General features: G+C 32.6%; 1 protein-coding gene and 1 long non-coding RNA gene across 2 annotated transcripts in view; both read left to right on the top strand.

The window, feature by feature from the left end:
• Window positions 1–281: 281 nt before the first annotated feature.
• Window positions 282–5,044, top strand: LOC143059110 (uncharacterized). Its single transcript, XR_012973388.1, has 3 exons — window positions 282–395; window positions 4,037–4,315; window positions 4,807–5,044. It is a non-coding gene; the product is annotated as an uncharacterized LOC143059110 (long non-coding RNA).
• Window positions 5,045–6,984: 1,940 nt separating this feature from the next.
• The window catches only part of LOC143059093 (basement membrane-specific heparan sulfate proteoglycan core protein-like), a 36,460-nt gene continuing 19,206 nt past the window's right edge, over window positions 6,985–24,238 (top strand). Inside the window, exons 1-7 of the mRNA XM_076232584.1 lie at window positions 6,985–7,261; window positions 7,831–8,136; window positions 8,840–9,142; window positions 12,282–12,587; window positions 13,286–13,588; window positions 14,536–14,841; window positions 21,343–21,645. Coding sequence (XP_076088699.1) covers window positions 7,042–7,261; window positions 7,831–8,136; window positions 8,840–9,142; window positions 12,282–12,587; window positions 13,286–13,588; window positions 14,536–14,841; window positions 21,343–21,645 — 2,047 coding nt within the window. The 5' untranslated portion in view covers window positions 6,985–7,041. The remainder of the gene's footprint in view (window positions 7,262–7,830; window positions 8,137–8,839; window positions 9,143–12,281; window positions 12,588–13,285; window positions 13,589–14,535; window positions 14,842–21,342; window positions 21,646–24,238) is intronic.

The raw sequence follows: 24,238 nt of genomic DNA, 5'->3' as shown, positions 1-24,238 counted from the left end.
CGCGAACGGCTCATGAAGCCAAAGAAGTTAGTTTTGTGTACATATGATATGTTTTTTAACTGTTTTATATGTTTCTGATTTTCTATTCGATATTTAGGTGAATAATCTGGACTATTATATTGTTATATTTTTTATTTGTACCTCCAACCTAGGATTTTTATATTCATTCCATTCCCCACATGAACAAATATTCGACAATTTTAAATATGCTTTTTAACACTTATGATTTTATAGATGTTCATTTAATGTTTTGCTTCTTTTTTTTTGTTAGCTTTGCTAGAGCGGAAAGTATAAAAACAAGTGACTTTTCATCATTTGATCAGAAAAGATGATACCACAATATTTTCTACTTGTATTTTGGCTTTTATCACTTACAACAATATCAATTGGTCAAAGTAAGTGTTTATCAAACATAACATATTTTTAGACGCCAGTAGGGTATTGATCATCATAAAACATCAGAAACTAATGAAGGCGAGAAAATCAAAGTGACACACAAAAATTGATGGAATTGCATGTACTAAAACACAAACATCTTCTTGTATAAACTAGTTGCGTGCTTCCTGGTATTTATGTTTTCCCAACATGCAAATCTTTGTTGCTGTAGGGCTATGCATATATAGGAAAACAAAAAATAGTGGTCTAAATGTGCCACATTTGATTTCTTTTACCAATTTACTTGTACGGCTTATCAAATCAAGAACATGTAATGTTTTTTTTTTCTAATTCTAGCATTACAAACCATTTCAAATCTGAAATCGTTTATACCTGTACTCGACTGTATTGATTTTTACTCGACCAGTCTGAATTGGTCTGAAATTTACTTTAAAATACTCGACCGTAGTCTGAACGTGTATTCGACCTTTACTCGACCCGTACTTAATCATTTTATACGAGTCTTAACCATGTTCGACCTATTCTAAACCATGTTCGATCTAGTCTGAACCATGTTCGACCTAGTCTGAACCATGTTCGACCTAGTCTGAAACATGTTCGACACAGTCTGAATCATGTTCGTCCTAGTCTGAATCATACTGGATCTGGTCAAGACTATACGCAACCAAGTCTGAACCAGCCTAGACCTATTTTTTGTATCTATATATAAATCATTTCATCAATTTAGGGTCTGTTTTAACAACAGATTTTCCCCCTGGCTAGTTTATAAATGAGTATGTTAAAAAGGCGGAGTTTATAAAACAGCTTGAATAACAAATATTATTCCACACGCATCTTAAACAATTGTTGTTTTTTTTATTTTGCCGAGCACTGAAGTAGCGACCTGTAAAATCAAAATGTTTAAAATCTTCACAATAAGAGTTCTCATAATTTCCAATATGTTTTCATTGGCGCACATTTATCTTTTGCCAAAAAGATGTTTAAAAATCAATCAAAATACAGTCAGTCTTCTTAATTGTCAGGGCATTGCCTCAATATAAGTAAATGTCAATATCCAGATGTCCTTTTCTTCACACAACTTATCATAAACAGAAAACATCAGTTGAAATCGCCTACGTAAAAAAGGCGACCATGCCTGATGATGTCACATAAAAAGTACACAACTTTCTTCAAATCTTTGAAAAAGAAGGATAAAAATCATTAGAGAAACAGATTCCACCACTATAATTCGTGTATTATGATATTTCTCCATTATTGACAGTTAAATTTTAACTATTTCAAAGCTCGGCAAAGCCTCGCGCCTTAAATATTAAATTTTTAATGTTTAGAGTGGAGAAATATCGTAACACACTTGTTGCAGTTGTGGAATCTATATATCCCATATTGAGAAATTTTGTTCTACACATAGTTTTTGAAATTCGTACTTTCATATTTGGAAAATAAAATAAAACTCGTAAATATATACGAATGATCCGAGTTAGAAGTTTACAAAATACAAGACGATTTCAGAAAATCAGAAAAAAATATCCAAGTTAGAAGTTTACAAAATACTAGATGTTCTCTGAAAATCAGAAATGAGGCTAGAAATAGAAAATAACTTTACCAATCCTATTTTTAGGTCCCAAAAAACTTTGTGTTTATCGATAGTCACGATACACAGAACAAGAAGATTTTGATAGATTTTTAAAGATCGCTTTAGAGATTAACAGTTAAAATATTTTAAAATCATAATTAAAACAAAGCATCGAAATATTCGTTTACTTAATCGTCGATGTCTAACAAGAAAAGAAACCGCTTTAGATTATTTTCCTGGTTTCCACAACAGAAATATGATATTTCAATTGCCCACAAGAAACTCATTAGTCAAAACAAATTATTCAACAAATTAAAAACCAATTGATTTCAAAACAATTGAAAGTCTTTCCACCCTAAAAGATTTATTTTGATACAAACATTATAAAAGTTGGTTTAATATGTTATTCCCTAGTCAAATGATAGCTGATTGGACGCTGATTTCAAAAATAAATGATTACTAGATTTTTTTTTCAATAATTGAGATAATTTGATACTTCCGGTTTGAAAAATGACACTCCCAGTATAATTTGATAGTTTTCTTGACACTGATTCCTAAAACGTATGGGTTTATATACTTGTTCATGACACAAATTATATTCTTCTGGTTTGCACAAGGTCACTTCCGGTTGTTCTTTTCCAAGGTCATATGGCTTTCAACCCAATGCAAAAATTCCAATTGCTCTATTATATATACAAATGAAAAAAAGCAAAATTCCTTATCTAGAACGTCAAAGTTATCTATTATCTTGAGCTCTATTTGAAGGTCATAAACCAAGGACCTCAAATCAAAAGACATTTGTTCTTTATCATATATGTTGAATGAGTTATATCATCAATCGTGTAATTTTAAATATAAAAGAGGAGAAAACTCAAATTTAATGTCAGCACACCCTTTTTCAACAAATATGTTTGTGTCATTTCGGAACTAACAATTTAGTAAAAATATATAGTTGGTAAATACGGCTTTTTTAAAGAAGTGAAATAAGCTAAAAACTATATTTAGAATATGACATTTTTTGATGGACCAAGGATCTTAAATAAAACGACCTTAGGTCTCTATCACTTCTGGTTTACCAGTAAGAGATGGATGTCACTTATAGCATGTGCATAAAAGGGCTCAGGTATAGTCTCCGGATAGCTTTCGTCAAAATAAAACGTAACATCCTGAGGATATAATGAGCATTTTGAAAAATAAATTGGTCGATTTCTTTTACGGTTGCGAAGGATATTTCAGAACAAGAAAAATAATGTTCTGAAAGATAACCCTTACACAGACAAGTGTTCTGTTTAACAGGACCAGTTTTAAAAGCATATAGACTGTATGATAGTATATAGAAAAAAACTAAGAGACATCTTGTGAAACAAAAATACAACGCAAGAGAAAAATTTGGCAGAAAAAAAAAATAATAATCCAGATAAAACCAATAGGTCTTCCCACAACAAAAATAAATCATCTTTTTCTAACTAACAAGTTAATCCCTGATGTCATATTAACATCCTGACCTAACACTTAGCTGAAGATGAGATAGAGCAGATTGTGCAGACGAGAAATCATTGTCAATTTAGGAAAAATCTTGGTATCACCCTTTCGGATATGTGTAATATAATTACTTACATAGATATGCTTTTATAAGTGTCCTTTCCATTTGTTTATTACTCGCTTTCGATCATTGGTTTTAATTTCAAAATATAATATGTTGTCTTTTATTGATTAATCTACACGAGAGGATGACATAAACACAATTGTTAAAACATATGATTAAGAGAATGCAATCCTAGTTTTTAAATATAGATTACTTATTAAGGAATAACAGTACTGTAGTTGAAGAGTTGCCACCGTCAATTGTCGATTTGATAATCTCAAATGCAGTTTTACTGGCGAAGCGTACTCATTTTTAATATACTTTATATTATAATATGAGATAGAAAAAGAAGATGAGGTGTTTTAACACTCCAGACATTTCGAGGTTTTAACAGTTTTAATGCACTTTGAAAAATCATCTGATATATATATATTGGTCTTTTTCAATTATATCCACATATTGATATAATGTATTTTTTATAGCTCCTGATATTCCAATAATCACTGGTCCGACGTTTATACTTGATGGTAACTCTGTGACGTTAACATGTACATCAACTGGTGGCAATCCTGCACCCACAGTTTATTGGTACCGTGTTAATAAGTTGTTAGATACTTCATATAACACTACTAATGGAGTTACAACAAACACATATAACTTTGTTGCCAACGGAAGTCATCACATTGCTGTATTTGAATGTCGGGTTAATAGTTCAGAATTAGAGAGCTATCTGAGCGCAACATGGTACTTCCAAGTTTACAGTATGTACCCATATCTTGTAGGGATAACATGTACTTAATTAAAATTTATTAAGCACTTAAAATAGATTCATCAAACATAGATGGTAATAAAACGTACACTGTAATTCTAAGAAAAAATATTTCAATATGAAAGGAGATCAAAGTGAATATATTTATGCACCAGAATAAAGTTCAGCAGAATATTCAAACACACCTTTCTATTATAAAGCATCATATTGTCATACACATACTGTTATTTAAAAAATAGATATGTTAACCTAACAGAAACTATGTTATTTTAACAGAAATTATGTTCCTTCAACAGAAATTGTGTTCTTTCAATAGGAATTATATTATTTCAAAAGAAACTAATAATGTTAGAAACTATGTTATTGTAACAACATATGTGTATGTAAATAATTAGACACAAAGATAAGTGTTTTTTTTTTAAAACTCACTAGAAATTACAAATTTCAAATTGAATATAAAATAATGCGTTTAACTTCTTACAGTCGAACCAAGTCAACCGACGTTGACTGGACCTCAAACTCTTTTAACTGGCAATACCTATCAGTGGACGTGTATAAGCACAGGAGGGAATCCTTCGCCAACAATGACTCTAAGGATCGGTAACATTCAGTTAAGTACTGGCATCACGCAAACATCAGTACTGCAGTCTGATAGTACCCATACTGTTACCGCATCACTGTCATGGAATCCAAGTATAAGTAACAATGGTCAGACACTTTATTGCGATGTTCAACATCCTCAGACACGTGGTAGTAACCTCCAGACAGCCAGTCTTCAGTTAACTGTGAATGGTACGCTTACAAATTACGGCAATAGTAGTATACCACGGTTCAATAATCATAAATCGGTTTAACTGAAATAAATACAGGGTCACACCCCAAAACTGAGGGAAACATATCAACTATAAGGGAAAACAACAGACAAAAAACCCACTGAACTGCTACAAAAACAAACGCAAACATTCATAGAAACGAAATATATTATACAAACTGCCATAATTCTGACTTTGTATATGACATTTTAAGATAAACGGTTGTTTAACCTGGTTGTATTGCTAGCCAAACCTCCCGCTTATATGCCAATGCTATATTTACCGTTCAAATTACAACATTACGTGACAGGAATACAGTACAAATAAATGCAAGAACACTTAATACAGACAAATACATAAATAAATATTACAATATCAAATTTCAACAAATAATCCACAGAATAACAAAGAACACCTAAAATTAATGTATGACAGAAGAATATGATTATGAAATGGGCATCATACGACATATCAACGCCACTAAAAAAGTTACTTCACAGGAAAATTTCTAAAAATAAAATATGATATTTGGATCAGGTTTGTTATGTTGTTATTCGATGTTTATTTTTGAACCAGTACAAGAATATTAATATAGAATTGATTTAGAAATGGTGTCATTATTTTGTTTCTTACCATGTCTTTTTATTTTGCTATCTGATTCAAATAGTGTAAAAACAAATCAATTCTGTGTCAATACTTGCTTTAAACTTAAATCATATACATGGACGTGGTGATCAATTATCTTCAATTAAACACACAAAGAATAATAAATAGAATTAAAACCACAAACAATAAGACACAAAACAATATCTTACTAAAATTACATATGAAAATTCAGAACGAGATAAAGAATGGGGTATGTATAAATACCGAGTCACGTCTAACAACAATGCAAATTCACACTAAGCAAAACAGTCATATTCGGGAATAGGTCATGTTCAATACTCAGGCTATCAAACGACAAATATGTTCAACCACTATATAAGACGTGTCAAAATGTCGTTAGTTAGTTTAGACTCAGATACAACGTATAGATCAACGAATTCTTTATAGCGTCCAAAAAATTTACGGAATGGCATTTTAATCTATACTCCTTTACTACTTACTTATACTTTTCTGTGTAAGACCAATACTCCTGTATATGATATCCGTATAGTGTGCACTTGCACGAGCATAGAGAAGATGAAATTGGCAGGTTTGTCATCTGTGTGAATATTGGCGAAACGATCAAGTTATGAAGCAGTTCTTTTAATATCAGTATAATCCTGAATTTTAAGTTCACTTGAAATATGGGATATAATTACTGGCTGAGTAATGGCAGTTGGGCGATATCTTATGTCCTTATTGATCATAGCACTTACCGATGAGAAGAGTTGAGCAGTTGGGCGATATCTGATGTCCTTATTGATCATTACACTTACCAATTAGAAGGGTTGAGCAGTTGGGTGATATCTTATGTCCTTATCACTAGTTTTTTAGTGATGGCACATCATTACTATATCGGAAAGTAAAATTAAAGAATTTCGATATTTGTAATATTTTTGTTTTATTTACAGATTTTTAAATACAGAATGATAATGAGCACTGTTGTCTTTTAAATAATGACTGTTTAGTTTGATTTTCAGACACACTACCGATGAATACTGACGACCACTGTCGTATTTCATATTTTAAAGGTTACTGTCATTTGCCAACCCTTTATCAGTGAAAGCATTTTTTTATTTCGCATTGTATGATTTTCCTACCCTTTATAAGTCTAACAAAATCAAACGTTAGACTTTATCTCCCAACGGATAGAATGGAAAATAATTGATTAATTCAATATTTATTTTATTTATTTGCAGACCCGTTATCTGTGAATGCGCCTCAGACACAGTATCAACAGAATGTGGGTAACTTAGTTGTAATGAACTGTATAATAACTGGAACAGCCACTTCTATCACGTGGTACTTTAACAACCAAGTCATTAATATTGATTCTTCTTCGAAATATTCCAACGGCAATACCATCAACCCATCATTGACTATATCAAATGTGGCGTTGTCTGATGCGGGATTATATATCTGTCAGGCAACCAATGGATTAACCACAGTCAACTCCTTAACGATCACATTAACAGTTCTAGGTAATTCTTAATATTTATTGCAACAAATTTATTGATATCTTTCAGTTATAAATTTTTAGATATTGTTTCAATACTTTTTTATAAGACGATTAATCGTGTTTATACTTGTTTAGTACGATGGCAATTATTTCATGCAAATGCAGGACGAAAATTATTTACCCTGAATCCGTTGAAGTGGATTGTTTTAAGTTAAGTCTAGTAAGATATGATTTATTTATTTAATTAAAAATTAGTGAGCAACTGGAATTCAGAAGCTGCAAGTATTGTTAGATTCATACTTTCTTTCTTCAAAATTTTGTTACAATTTGAGTGTGCTTGGTATCAATCGGAAAACATACATATAACTTGTAAAGCTGCACTAAAAGAAGTATTGCAATAAGATATTGGCCAACGATCGAATGTCTACTTCTATAGTTGTTTACTGAATATTTGTTTCAAATGCATATTAAAATAAAAAAAAAACATAGCTCATGAAAAGACTACAAATATATATTTTCCTTTTGATTGTACACGTTGGATAGAATATATCAGTTTTGAGCTAGGATTAATATAGAATTTGACGATTGCAGATATACCAAGTGTTAATATACAACAATCGTTATATAATGTCAACTATGGTGGTTCTGTTATGCTAGTTTGTTCAGTCACAGCAAATCCAGTTCATACAACTGTTTACTGGCGAAAAATAAAGAATGGCGTAACCACAGATATAAATGTAGCTAACAGTAACAATAAGTACAGTGGTTCCACAGTCAATAACCCGTCTCTACAGATAAATAACGCTGATCTTAACGATGAGGCAAATTATGCTTGCTTTGCTTCCAATAGTGTTGGTACCGGACAAAGTTCACAAACGTTTCTAGATGTCATCGGAGGTAAATTACATAATTATGCATAAATGAAATAGTATGTGTTTTTGTGGACAGATGGATCATTGTCGCGGTTTAAAAAAAATTGCAACTAAGTTAGAATTCTAACATACAACCCCAGATGTGCAATTACCCATTATACTCGTATCTTTTCAAACCAATTGGAGTATCTTATTATGTTCGACAAATACTTAAATATTTGATCTTATTCATTGTCTTCACACCACAGTCATAGGTTTAGGGAGAAGTTATCGTTCCTGCACATGATAACATCTGTCACATTATCCATGTAAAAGAAATAGAAATATGATTGCTTGTGGTTGTTTTCTGTTATTAAAAAAACGTTTTTTGATTAATACATTACGTCCTGTCTTAGTATTTTATAGCTTACTTTGTGGTTTATTTTGATTGTAGTTTTCACATTGGCAATCATTCTGCGTCACGTTTCATTTATACCAATTATTATTGTAAATCTGTGTAAATGTTAAAGGTTAAACGAAAATTTTAAAGAATTATGTTGACGGTAATACCTATTTTAACTCATTTACAAGGAAATGGATTCATAATGGGAATTTAGATTAAAAAAAAAGAGAGATACCGACTGTAATAGATAATTTTCGGGTGCATGCAAAGTGTCAAATATATACGTATATATCTCATCGTGTTCGACATATGTAAATAAAAATGAAAGTGATATATTTTTTTTCAGGCTTACTAACTGTAACCATTCCACAATCATCCTACATCGTTTTGATTGGTCAACAGGTAACCGTGTCTTGTACTGTTACTGGATCTCCTACTCAGACTAACGTGTTCTGGAGAAAAGTGGTCAATGGTGTTCAAACTAACGTAGATTTAAATGGTAACAGTAGATTTACTGGAGGAACCACCTCAAGTCCATCGTTGACAATATCCAACACTCAGAGATCAGATGAGGGAATATACGTGTGCTATGCTACAAACATTGTTGGTACATCAAACAGTCAGAATACGTTCCTGGACGTTACTGGAGGTATGTAGATTTTAACGTGATGAACACAAAGTAAGATGTGTTATGATTCCCGATGAGATAACTATCTAAAAGAGTTCACCTGGACCCAGTTGTTCAACTCTCGATTAAATTTTAACCAAGGGTTAAAAATCATAACCCTTGGTTATTTTCTGTTGTTTATCCTGTGGTTAAATTAAACCCTCTGTTAAATCCTTGGTTAAAGTATATATATTTAACCCACCTTTAGGGGTTGGGTTAAATATTTAACCAAGGGTTGACATTTTCAAAACAACTTTTTTTCAATATTCTAAATTATTATGTAAGAAAAACGAGAGAATTTCGGGGAGAAAGTAATCTCAACAACTTAATAGACTCTTTCCTATTACCAGTATATACATTCTTTTTGTAACTTTTTTCAGTTTAATCAGTTTATCTTTAACTTCTTTGGGATTTCAGGATTGAATTTTATTTGAGGATTATGTCTATTGTTCAGAATGTATCAAGTGGATAAAATGTTCTATCCGCTGGATAAGTTTAGCCAATACTTTAAGGCTGGTTAAGTTTTTGTCATTGGTTAAACACGGCATTGAGATTGATTTACAATGGGTTTTTTTTTAAATTCATATTTTCAAGTTTCAGATAACTTCATTGTTTATAATCCACCTAAATATATTTCATAAATGGTATTTTTAACACCATGACAATTTGATATCGGTGTAAATTTCACCCCCTCCCCCACCCCCTTGAAAAAATCTTCACTTTACTTCCGAATCGTATATCGGACACAATAAACACTCACTTGTGCCAAGTTGTGGTGTTTTATTTTGGTAAACATGAAGTCAACAACTCATAATACATATAATGATATACATGTCAATTTATAAATCCGTGTCATCTTTATTGACATTGAAGCAGTGTCCGGCTTCCACGGGCACGGACGCTGTTCTTTAATTTGCACATTGAAATTAAGAAAACGATACTTTATAAACATATATAGTGGTAGTGGTTCATAACAATTGCACGCATTTAATATACAGGTACAAGTTATATCTAGAGTTGTACATATTCGTATTATTATGAATCCATAGTTTCAATGTAATTACACGTTGCCATGCGTTCTATCAGGTTCGCGTTAATGTGAGGTATACAAAAGTCTTCAACTATGTACCCAGAACCTGTTTTGATCTAAGGTAAAGATTTAAAACAAATATATAAATCTAATTTCTAAAAAAACTATGATATATCACTTTGTCATTGTTGCTTTTGATTATACTTATAACACTTATTTTTCAATTTAGTACGTATTTTGATACCAAATATGTAGATAGTAGTAGCAGCTCTAATTAATATTAATTCTCTATTGCTTTTGTATATTTCCCCTATTAAAACAGATTTACTGACACCTTTTTTATTAAAACTTATTGCTATAATTGACTTTTACTTGCATAAAAGGGAGCCAATGATTATTTCCCATAATATACGAGTATAAGTGAATATGAAAAATAAGATGAGGTACACAACTCTCCACACGAGACCAAACCACACATAAATTAACAGATTTATGTCACCATACGTTCTTCAAGGATGAGCAAAGTCCATACCAAATAGTCAGCTATAAAAGGGCCCAAAATATCAAATGTAAAATAAGAAAACTAACGGCGTTGTTGACGCCTACGCCCGAAACAGCATACCTATGTCTCACTTTTTGACTCTACCAAGGCGAGACAATAAAAAAATCATGCATCATTGATTCCTGTTGAATACACATGTAATTGCAGTATTTCATGCATATTCAGGACAAAAACAAAATATGCCAAGTCTTCAAGAATTATAAGCACAAAATAAAAACTGGCTCTTTTGAAAGAGGCTGTGTTGAATAAGGCAGGAATCTTGCCTTGCAACAGGCTCACGATCATTCAGACCACAAGGAGACATTTCAATGATTCTTTAAAGTGCAGATATAGTGACATTCGTCTGCATGAGGCATTTATTTGCAGACCCGTTATCTGTGAATGCGCCTCAGACACAGTATCAACAGAATGTGGGTAACTTAGTTGTAATGAACTGTGTAATAACTGGAACAGCCACTTCTATCACGTGGTACTTTAACAACCAAGTCATTAATATTGATTCTTCTTCGAAATATTCCAACGGCAATACCATCAACCCATCATTGACTATATCAAACGTGGCGTTGTCTGATGCGGGATTATATATCTGTCAGGCAACTAATGGATTAACCACAGTCAACTCCCTAACGATCACATTAACAGTTCTAGGTAATTCTTAATATTTATTGCAACAAATTTATTGATATCTTTCAGTTATAAATTTTTAGATATTGTTTCAATACTTTTTTATAAGACGATTAATCGTGTTTATACTTGTTTAGTACGATGGCAATTATTTCATGCAAATGCAGGACTAAAATTATTTACCCTGAATCCGTTGAAGCGGATTGTTTTAAGTTAAGTCTAGTAAGATATGATTTATTTATTTAATTAAAAATTAGTGAGCAACTGGAATTCAGAAGCTGAAAAAGTACTGTTAGATTCATACTTTCTTTCTTCAAAATTTTGTTACAATTTGTGTGTGCTTGGTATCAATCGGAAAACATACATATAACTTGTAAAGCTGCACTAAAAGAAGTATTGCAATAAGATATTGGCCAACGATCGAATGTCTACTTCTATAGTTGTTTACTGAATATTAGTTTCAAATGCATATTAAAATAAAAAAAAAACCTAGCTCATGAAAAGACTACAAATATATATTTTCCTTTTGATTGTACACGTTGGATAGAATATATCAGTTTTGAGCTAGGATTACATAAATATAATTTAATTTTGGATGTAACACGTCTTCTGATTGGCTGCATTATTTTGTTATGAGCCCATAGACATAATTTAGTCATTAGACCGTGACGTCATCAACGTTTTTTCATGGTTTTCTACGGTTTAAAAATGGAATTTAGAATTAAATTATAAGAAATTACTGTAATATTTTTTCTGTCTATTCGAAATAACATGAAAAATGTGGTGCACACTGTTAAATAACCCGCTACGCGCGTTATTCAGTGTGCACCAAATTTTTAATGTTATTTCTTCATAGACAGAAAAAATATTACAGTCATTCCTTAAATAGATTTTGACAATTGCAGATATACCAAGTGTTAATATACAACAATCGTTATATAATGTCAACTATGGTAGTTCTGTTATGCTGGTTTGTTCAGTCACAGCAAATCCAGTTCATACAACTGTTTACTGGCGAAAAATAAAGAATGGCGTAACCACAGATATAAATGTAGTTAACAGTAACAACAAGTACAGTGGTTCCACAGTCAATAACCCGTCTCTACAGATAAATAACGCTGATCTTAACGATGAGGCAAATTATGCTTGCTTTGCTTCCAATAGTGTTGGTACCGGACAAAGTTCACAAACGTTTCTAGATGTCATCGGAGGTAAATGACATAATTATGCATTTATGAAATAGTATATCTCTTTGTGGACAGCTGGATCATTGTCGCGGTTTTAAAAAATTGCAACTAAGTTAGAATTCTAACATACAACCCCAGATGTGCAAATTACCCATAATACTCGTATCTTTAGTATCTTATTATGTTCGACAAATACTTGTGAATATTTGATCTTATTCCGTGTTTTCACACCACAGTCATAGGTTTAGGGAGAAGTTATCTTCCTGCACATGATAACATCTGTCACATTATCCATGTAAAAGAAATAGAAATATGATTGCTTGTGATTGTTTTCTGTTATTAAAATAACTTTTTTTGATTAATACATTACGTCCTGTCTTAGTCTTTTATAACTTACTTTATGGTTTATTTTTATTGTAGTTTTCACATTGGCAATCATTCTGCGTCACGTTTAATTTATACCAATTGTTATTTTAAATCTGTGTAAATGTTAAAGGTTAAACGAAAATTTTTTTAAAGATTTATTTTGACGGTAATACCCATTTTAACTCATTAACAAGGAAATGGATTCATACTGGGAATTTAGATAAAAAAAAAGAGAGATACCGACTGTAATACATAATTTTCGGGTGCATGCAAAGTCTCAAATATATACGTATATATATATATCTCATCGTGTTCGACATATGTAAATAAAAATGAAAGTGATATATTGTTTTCAGGCATACTAACTGTAACCATTCCACAATCATCCTACAGCGTTTTGATTGGTCAACAGGTAACCGTATCTTGTACTGTTACCGGACCTCCTACTCAGACTAACGTGTTCTGGAGAAAAGTGGTCAATGGTGTTCAAACTAACGTAGATATAAATGGTAACAGTAGATTTACTGGAGGAACCACCTCAAGTCCATCGTTGACAATATCCAACACTCAGAGATCAGATGAGGGAATATACGTTTGCTATGCTACAAACATTGTTGGTACATCAAACAGTCAGAATACGTTCCTAGACGTTACTGGAGGTATGTAGATTTTAACGTGATGAACACAAAGTAAGATGTGTTATGATTCCCGACGAGATAACTATCTAAAAGAGTTCACCTGAGTGGAAATCAGCAATTAATCAAAACCCTTTAGTCTTAACATTGGAAATACCTATTCGTATAGGTGACCATAAAAAGCCCCATCATGAAAAATGTCCATCAATTCAACCGAGACGGCGTATTGTATAAAAAAAACCAAACGAGAGCAAATTAACTAGGGACAGGTAATAGCTGTAGTTTATTTTCCGCTTTTTATTTTAATTTTACTTCGATATTTTTATCAATGATATTTAAAACTCTAGATATTTTATATTGATTTTGTAGCTACAATCTACAGGCAGTTTAACCTTTTATTGTTATATAAGAACAAAACTACGGCAGATGATTTTGTTTTGAAAAAAGTAATTTTAGATTTATCAACATTATTATCTAAAATCCTTATTCTTTGTAAGGTGTCACCGCCATGACAATTAGAGGGAGTTTTTCAAACTGAAGTTAAAAACTCAATAAAATGAGGATGAACACTTACCGCAAATAACTAATGATATAACTAGTGTGATCCTCGAAGTGAACGACCAGAGTATCAATTTTAGAACCTATTCCAAATCTAAGAAGTATTGCGTCAACCAATATGTACCTACACAATGTATATACAATGTCTTTTAGTAAATAATGGAATAACCAGTATGTTGCCACCATTCAATTGAGAAAGTCATTAGGGAAGTAAGGTAGTGAGGCAAACATATGTGGTCGAATATTTGATGTTAGTACTGTACTGAACTTCTTTTATCGATTTGAACTGTTGTCACACACTGGTGACATTGCCCATGATTGTTTTCTTTACGTTGCAATTGATTGAACAGATTGCATTGCGATGTTTTAATTTTAATTGTTGCGAAGACACATATAAACATTTTCTTTTGTAGGGGTCCCAATAGTACAAATTAGCTTTCTTAGCTACAAAGTAAATTTTGGTAGTTCGATAACTCTTGGATGTTCAGTCGTTTCAAACCCTGCCCACCTACAAGTTTACTGGAGGAAGACTTTAGGTGGAACAACATCAAATATCGACGTCACCAATAGTGGTGGGAAATATTCTGGTTCCACGCTTTTCATTTCATCTCTAACTATCAACAATGCTGCATTAAGTGATGAAGCAAACTACACGTGTTATGCTACAAACATTGTAGGAACTGGACAGAGTGCAACTACCTCATTAGATGTTGTCGGTGGTAAGTATTACATATTGCTCTTTTGTCTAATCCGCCTTCAACACGAATAAATAAAGGTCACAGTGGTATACCACTATTCGAAATTCATACATCGATTGAGAAAAAAAAATAAAATGAAGGAAACACATCAAATATAAGAAAAGAACTACGACACAACAGAAACAAAACATTAAAATAAAATACACACATAAACAAACTATTTATAACAATGGCAATTTTCCTCACTTGGTACAGGACATTTTAACAAAAAATGGTGGTTTGAACCTGGGGTTTGTGGCATGCAAAACCTCCCGCTTTTATGACAATGTTAAATATAACATTAAAATGACAACATTACATGACAGGACTCCAAAATTAAAACATGGGAGAACATATAAGACAGAGAAATACACTAATAATAGCAAACAAAAGGAACCAGTATAAAATTTTAAACGCCAGACATGCGTTTCGTCCATACAAAACTAACCAATGACGCTCAGATGAAAAAAGTTCGAAAGCCAAAACAAGAGCACTGAGGACCAAACGTTCCAAAAAGTTGTGACCAATACAAACGAGTTGGAGAAAGAACTTATCAAAACCATCAATAAATATCTAACACCCGAAGACATCATTCTCATAGAATTGGTGAACCACGCACCCACGCACAAGGGAAGGCAATGAAAACGGCTGAGTTAACAACATGTTTCAGCCTCCTAGACAAATAATTGTCTAGATGACTATATAAAAATATACATGATAAAACCGAAGTGGTGACTAATTACTACAGAATAAAAATGGATACATGACATAAAACAACCTAAACAAGAACATACAGTACACAGCCGAGTTAGCAGAAGCCATCAACACACAAAGTGACGTCACATCAGAATTTCTAAAAAGCTTTCCCAAAATTAAGATAGAATTAGGATAGAATTCAAGATTAGATTTGTAAGGCTGATATAACATTTATTAGTATCAATGAAAATTATAATCCTATAATGTGACTAAGTGGCTGTTTCGTATAATACTTTAACAAAAGTGTTAAATTTAACTGTCTGTTATAGATTCAAGGTTTGCTGTATTGGCCTCGAGACCCGTAGGACGGAGAGTCTATACAACTGACCGAGAATCTATACTAGTGCCAATTCAGAAACAACTAGTTCATAACCCTTTTATTAAATGATTATCAGAAAATAAAAAAAAAAAACGGAAGTGAACGTCCCGTATTAGATATCGGGTTTTTCCCCCACTTTTTTCTGTATTGGCCCTTTTTTTCCATTTCAAAACTTTAAGACGTTTCAAAACATTGCACGTCATTGAACCATTTCAGTAATTTAGCATGACTTAATGATACTCGTACCCGATATATGTGCATTGCATTGTCAAAATTAGCCCATATGTATGCAGCGGAAGTATTTTACTTTCAAATAAATAACTAAAAGTTTACATTTTAACAATTTTATAAAACTGCTATATGTTGGGGCCAAAAAGGGTTCTTACTGGACCTTCTTCTTTGTATTTGTTTGACTTTATAACATATTTGATAAGATTTGTAAGACTTAAACATGTGTTACTATGTTTTGACAATTAGAGTTTATGAGTACATGTACACATACAATAACTATGTTGCATTTTGCAACTATTCAAATGCCTGGTATTTCTTAATTATAAGAAATTTGATGGAAAAGGTATAATATGCAGATTTCACTACACAAAGGCAGTCATGCACACACTCATTTATAAATATATGGAACTTCTACATATCAGTCAATGATATTTATTGCGAGGACACTGCATCGTTACGAGTATTAATATCAGTACATATTAAATAACTTTTTAAAAATACCTACAATACAAGTGCAGTAAAAAAGACCATTATTGAAAAATGAAAACATTAAATTTAAGTTGATATTGATATTTCGAAAAACAGATGTTTTTATCAACATGATTATATTGATGTAGAATGAATCAAATCAATCTATTCTGATATCAATCTCCAAAACCCCAAAATACTTGTTTTTAAATTAAGAAAATTTAAAAATTACATTATTTAACTTTTTACAAAAGAGACTGCATATAAATGCTTGTAAACAGGATAGTAATGTTTGATATGAACTGGTAAAATTTCTAAAATTTCACAGGTACTATATGTTATGCTTTAACAAGAGTGACTTCGTAGAAATACATTCCCAATAAACAGGAATGACCTATTTGAACTGATGTTATTTATAAATTTGACGACGTTTGAGAAATTAGAATAGATGCTGCGTATTTATACATCCGAAATATATAGCACTGATAGACATGTACTGATACAATTTTTAAAGTTCAAGTTTTGATGATGCGTAATTAAACGTGCGATTCAAACTGGTATAATTCTAGATCTTCAGTAAGAAATTACCACAGAAACGATCGGTGTAGCATTAAAACACAAAGAAAAGCATTGCACGATCTAAACTACACATTTTCATTGGTGATAATGTTTTTAATTTTCTTATCCAAAATCTTTCCCGAGTGATGATGTCCCCCCAAGCCCATTCAGTGTTATGGTCTGTGTTGTTTATAATTAGTCGATTATGTTCTGCCTCAGTGCGGCCAGTGGAACTCAAATACTATTGACTGCAGTTCAGTCAAACTTAGATTTAACCTCAAACTAATTGCAACATAAAATGTTTTAGTTCAAATCTATAGCATTAAGCCCTTAATATATAGGTCTTAAAGGCTTTTGCGGTGCATCGAGAGTTCCTGACTTCCCTTCATGCTTCAATACCAACTTCTTCATAGGGCATGTTAGAATAGCGATAGGTAAATGCCAAGCGAAAAAAGGGTTTCGTCAGGTGGGATAGGGTTCAAGGATTCAGTTTCATGAAGATAGGGTGTGATATATTGCTTGTTTGATGATTTGTATTCTTAAAGTAATTGTAATTAAAAGTCAATAAATTCTGATATTTTTTTCTATTTGTAATATTCCAACTTTATGCATCATATATCATGTAGTGTGTTAAAACGGTAGATAAAAATTGACAAGAATCGGAAACACCTGTCCACCTTAAGCTATAACGTTGTCTAGTCTAATTGGTTGAGTAATCTTGCGTGCCGGACTAAGTGCAAGTTGATTCGGTGCAACGATATCTCAATAGCATGATTTCGAACATCGTACAGGGAAAAACAAAAATAAGTTTCTCCAAATTAATGTTTGCTACCGCAAATATACAGATCTAACATTGTTTGGCTGTTTTTTAGATAATTTATATATATGTGTCTGTAGATTTTAGCGAAAATATTATTTTTATCGTATTGTTTTTTTAATCAGATTTTTGTTCTCTTTCTTCATCGGGTTTTTTCTTGTTTTGTATCAAGATTTTGTATTTTATTTTTAGAGTTTTGGCTTGTTTTGCAATATTAGAGCCTAGATTGGTATTTTTCATATTTTGTTTTAATATGTTTTTTCGTATTGACCTTTTTGTTTTATTGTAGACAAGTTTGTTGTATTTTTTTATTTCAGTATTTCATCTTTGTTTTACCTACCATGCTGAATGTACAGCGCCTGATAGTTTATTTCTTTTTCATATATGGCGCTTTGTTAAAGTTCATTATTATTATTAGGTCTTTCCACTTTTCACGGAAAGACCTTTTGTTTTTCTTCTGATTATTTTTTTTTCTTCTGCCGTCTGAGATGCTTTTTTGTCTTACAACATATCGAATGGATTTTTTGGCCAATGATGTTGTACAGTAATGGGGGTTTCAAAACTCACCCTGTGTGACCAAACACTTATTCTTATAGGAGTTATCTCCCCACGTCCCCTTTTTCTTGTTATCGCTATATTTCTAAAACCGTAAAAGATTTTAGCAAACTGTTTTCACCAAATTGTTCGTCTACTCTTGAGAATGATTTGGTTTATTTGATTTCAGTGATCGGAAGACATCTTATGGGAGTTATTTCCCTTTGAAAATTTAAGATAGGCGATTTGTTGGATCAATTCATATGTTATAAGTCGTAGAGGCCTACAGTCTTTTGATATGAAGTCCTTGGTCCATTTGAAGGAAATTGAGGTCAAGGTCAAAGGTCAAGGTCATGTTATAAATTTTTGATTTTGCTTGTTATCGTTATTCAAAAGAAACTGTTACAGTAAATGATATGATTTGTTTGCCAAATTGCTGTTTACAAAAAGGCGCAACTTCAATCTATTCAGTCGAAGTGTTTTGGTTAACCCTTATAGGAGTTTTCTCCCCTTATGTATTTGAAATCAGTATTTCTCCACAACCATACAAATGATTGACCTGGGGTCTTTTGATTTGAGATCACTGACCTATGACCTTGAAATTGAGGTCAAGGTTAAAGGTCAATTTTACATTCTAGATTTTTTTTACCTTTGCTAAAAATTATTTCAAGTCTTCTGAATATACCTATTTTAGTCTTATTTTTTATATCAATTTGAAGAACCAAATAACATCAACAAGGAGTGACATTTTCTAACATCGTTTTTAACCGGATTTTTGTGACAAAAATGTCGGTTATTGATTTGGGGATGTACGGCGGGCGGCCGGGCGGCCGGGCGGTCGGGCGGTCGGGCGGTCGGGCGGGCGGGCGGGCGGGCGGCAATCAAATGTTGTCCGTGCATTAACTCATGAACCGTTCAACCAAAGCTTTTAAAATTTTAATATGTTATTACTGACAACTATACAAAGGTCAAGTTCAATAATGGCGATTTTGACTTTTACCGTTCAGGAGTTATGGTTCTTGAAAGGCGGCAATCAAATGTTGTCCGTGCATTAACTCATGAACCGTTCAACCAAAGCTTTTAAAATTTTAATATGTTATTACTGACAACTATATGGAGGTCAAGTTAAATAATGGCGATTTTGACTTTTACCGTTCAGGAGTTATGGTTCTTGAAAGATTGAAAAATGGAGTTTTCAGTCGTGTCCGTGCATTTACTCGTGAACTGTTCTACCAAAGTTTCCCAAATTTTAATATGTTGTTACTGATGACAGAATGGAGGTCAAGTTCAATAATGACGATTTTGACTTTTACCGTTCAGGAGTTATGGTTCTTGAAAGATTGAAAAATGGAGTTTCCAGTCGTGTCCGTGCATTTATGCATGAACTGTTCTACCAAAGCTTCCAAAATTTTAATATGCTGTTACTGATGACAAAATGGAGGTCAAGTACAATAATGACGATTTTGACTTTTACCGTTCAGGAGTTATGGTTCTTGAAAGATTGAAAAATGGTGTTTCCCGTCGTGTCCGTGCATTTTCTCATGAACCATTCAACCAAAGCTTTTGAAATTTTAATATGTTGTTACTGATGACAAAATAGAGGTCAAGTTCCATAATGACGATTTTGACTTTTACTGTTCAGGAGTTATGGTTCTTGAAAGATTGTAAAATGGCGTTTGTTGCATTTACTCATGAACCATTCAATCTAAGCTTTTCAAATATTATTATTTCAAAATGTTGATACTGATGACAAAATGGAGGTCAAATTTGATATTGATGATTTTCACTTTCACCATTCATCAGTAATGGTTCTTGTGATATTGCCAGGACACAAATAAATGTAAATAAATCCGGTTTGCTGTCGTTGTGACAGCCTCTTGTCTAAATTTCATTCTTATTATCGAGGTGGAAAGACCTTCAATTGTTCTCTGAAGAATTGGTTTATAATATTGTTCTTACATCTCTTCTGAAAAAAAATCCACATGTTTGTTATCAGTAAAACTCTGAAACTACAAGTCCAATCGACCCCAAACTTTGCAGTCAGCAGGGCATACATGTACTAAAGGTTCATAAAACAACGTGGTGTCGATATCTCTCAAGACTTTTCCTAGAGAAAAAAAATTGCAATGCCGTAAAAATTGCTTGCTAGGTCCATAAATCTCAGTGAAATGCTACAATAAAATGTCCGCTCCTAGATTGAAATACTTATCGGTGTTACAAACTGGTGCTGAAAAATGTACATTATCAGAAAATAATCCTTAAATGTGTTTTAAAGTTACACCGAATCAATTAAATCCAAAACATGCACTGCTGGTGAACTGTGATCAAAATGTCAATTTCCTACAATGACAAAAGAAATTACATTGTGTACATTCCGTCTCTGTACATGTTGTCTGTTCAACGTCCCGACCTAAAGAGAAATAAAAGTTTCCGTTATTATAAACCCAAGTCACGTGGTGTCTCCTCAATCTGGCGCGCGCGCTGGACCTAAAATAAAATAAAAACTTTCCAAACTAAACATGAAACTTCCCCGGAATAATATAGACCCCTTACAGAAACAAACAAACAAACAAACACACAAACACACACACACACACACACACACACACACACACACACACACACACACACACACACACACACACACACACACACACACACAATCATGTTTGAAAGGGGGAAAGACCGTTTACAATTGCTTTTTAAAAGCAATTGATTTATATTTATTATTATTATTATTATTATTATTATTATCTCACCGTTTTGAACGCACGCCAATGAAAATGATATTTTTTTTTAGACTTACTCACTGTTTCCGTTCCACAGTCATCCTACAGTGTTTTGATTGGTCAACAAGTAACCATACTTTGCATTGTTACTGGAACTCCTACTCAGACTAACGTGTTCTGGAGAAAAGTGATCAATGGTGTTCAAACTAGCGTAGATATAAATGGTAACAACAGATATTCTGGAGGTACCACATCAAGTCCATCATTGACCATAACCAACACTCAGAGATCGGATGAGGGAATATACTTGTGTTATGCTACAAACATTGTTGGTACATCAAACGGTCAAAATACTTTCTTAGACGTTACGGGGGGTAAGTACAACCGAGTTGAACATGTTTTTGATAGTCAACTGAAGTTTGATATTTGTTAACTGGTTTATCAACCATTCATTTCTACAGAAATTTATTTCCAGAATCCTTTGAAACACAATATGATGGAATATGAAAAGGCTTGCATGTTATTATAAAATTTATATTTCTGGTTACTTTTGAGAATCCCAACTGGGTAGGGCTTTTCACATTTTACCCCTACCATAAAAATGTATGGTTATTACATACTTTGCCCTTGTATAGAAATTTCTCACATTTCACAAAAGCTTTACCAAAACAAGTACTTAATCCGCACCTTAAACAAAAACTAAGCTTTTCGTGGTTTGGTCTGCTCCTTTTTTACTTTAGGCATATATGAAACTCTTAAATTTAGGACAATCAACATAAAAGCAAACGTCAGTAAAGCAGTGGAGTCATATCTGCGTGTGCAGACAAAATCTAGATACAAATTCATAGGTCTAATGTGTTCAAATGCAACCAAGTCGTTGTTTTCCTGTTCCTTTCCAATTTATGCTTTTTTTTCTAAAGAATATCGGTTTTTTTTATCAGAAAAAAAATATCTATATGACACTGGATTTTGTGCACTAAACTTATAAACGAGGTGTTTTTGTGATATCGAACATAAAAGTAGTCACTAGACTATTGCAATCAACCTTCAATACAGTAAAATATAGTTTTCCTATTGTTAAAAACGGAAGAGTTCCTTCACAAATATTTCTAAAGTTTCTATTTCACATAGCTTCTCTCAAACTGCATGTCTTTTGATGTTGAAAGCATGAAACATAAAATTGAGGATGGAAATGGGGAATGTGCCAAAGAGACAAAAACCCGACCATAGAGCAGACAACAGCAGAAGGTCACCAACAGGTCTTCAATGCAACGAGAAATTCTCGCACCCGAAGGCGTCCTTCAGCTGGTCCCTAAACAAATATATACTGGTTCAGGGATAATGAACCCCATACTAAACTCCAAATTGTACACAAGAAATTAAAGTTAAAATAATACAAGACTAATAAAGGCCAGAGGCTCCTGACTTGGGACAGGCGCAAACATGCGGCGGGGTTAAACATGTTTGTGAGATCTCAACCCTCCCCCTATAACTCTAGCCAATGCAGAAAAGTAAACGCATAACAATACGCACATTAAAATTCAATTCAAGAGAAGTCCGAGTCTAATGTCAGAAGATGTAACCAAAGAAAATATACAAAATGACAATAATACATAAATAACATCAGACTACTAGCAGTTAACTGACATGCCAGCTCCATCAAACAAAAGTTTGCATCTGCCCGTCACAGTTTTCAGGGATGGGATATTATTCGCGTCAATAAATTTCCAAGTTTTGTTAACTTCATTGAAAATCTCCCGGCAATTTGTTTTCTTTTAAATTCAACTACAACTAAAAATGTGCTCACTCATTTATATAACAAATCATATATAGGCATGCATTATTTGTCAATATAGTCAATGCTGTTTGTGAATGGAATGCTTTCATGCGTAAATGGCATGCTGTGAATTATCTTAAAAATCAACATAAGTATGTTAAAGTACACCTGATTATTTACTTCCTTCCAACCTTTGATGAAACGTGTACTATTCACTTCTTACTTCTGCAGCTCAGAAGCCTTACCGTATTCTCTACTTCATGTAAAGCTAAAATGCTTTAATTTGTAAAATGACGGGCTGAAAAAGCCTACAACATCAACCTATGTATGTTAGAGTAGATCAAATTATTAACTTCTTCCCGACCTTTGCCGGAATGTGTAGTTTTCACTTCTTACTTCTGCCGCTTAGACGCCTTACCTCCTTTTCCAATATAGCTGCAATGTTTCAATTTGTAAATGACGTGCGATACGATGCATAGAAAATTAACCCTACAATGTGAGAGTAGATATGATTATTTACTTCCTACAAGACCAAGCCTGGAACCGGTACTGCTACTTTTCATTTCAGCGGTAACACTGCCGAACACTGCATACTTTAACTATAGTTTATAAAATTCAGCTGTCTTTTAGAGAAGTTATATCTTTTCTTTGGCATCAAACAAGAATATCAGATTATTATCACAAATCACGGAGCATTTTTATGCGTAAATAAATTTTCATCTACCCATCTCTACAGTATTATTACAGAATGCTAATCTATTTTAAGAATAATACAATATATTTTATGTTTGTTAATATCAAATATGAAAAGAGAGCAATACCGGATGCATCCTCAGTCAAACGAAGGTAAATAATGCGATATATACTTACATAAATTGTCTAGGCACATTGTAGATATTTTCACGCTTGTTCTTTTCTTTATCACAACAAATCTGCTGAACAAGGTTATAATAAAGAGTTGACACTACACTATATTACTTGCCAATGATGCATTAGAAGTAGGTATTGCATTGAGTAATTGACTTGTATCGTATGTCCTCATGTTTTGTTGGTCACCGACTTATACATTCAAATACTTCATTTAGAAACAGTTTAGAAACAAACAACTTTCCGTTTTTTTTCATGAGAAGGTTGTTTTCTAAATATTACAAAATTTTATTTCTGGATAACTTATTTTCTATATGATACGT

This window comes from Mytilus galloprovincialis, chromosome 1, assembly GCF_965363235.1.
Source record: "Mytilus galloprovincialis chromosome 1, xbMytGall1.hap1.1, whole genome shotgun sequence".
In the NCBI taxonomy this organism is placed as follows: Eukaryota; Metazoa; Mollusca; class Bivalvia; order Mytilida; family Mytilidae; genus Mytilus; species Mytilus galloprovincialis.
This window is presented reverse-complemented; position numbering and strand designations above follow the sequence as displayed.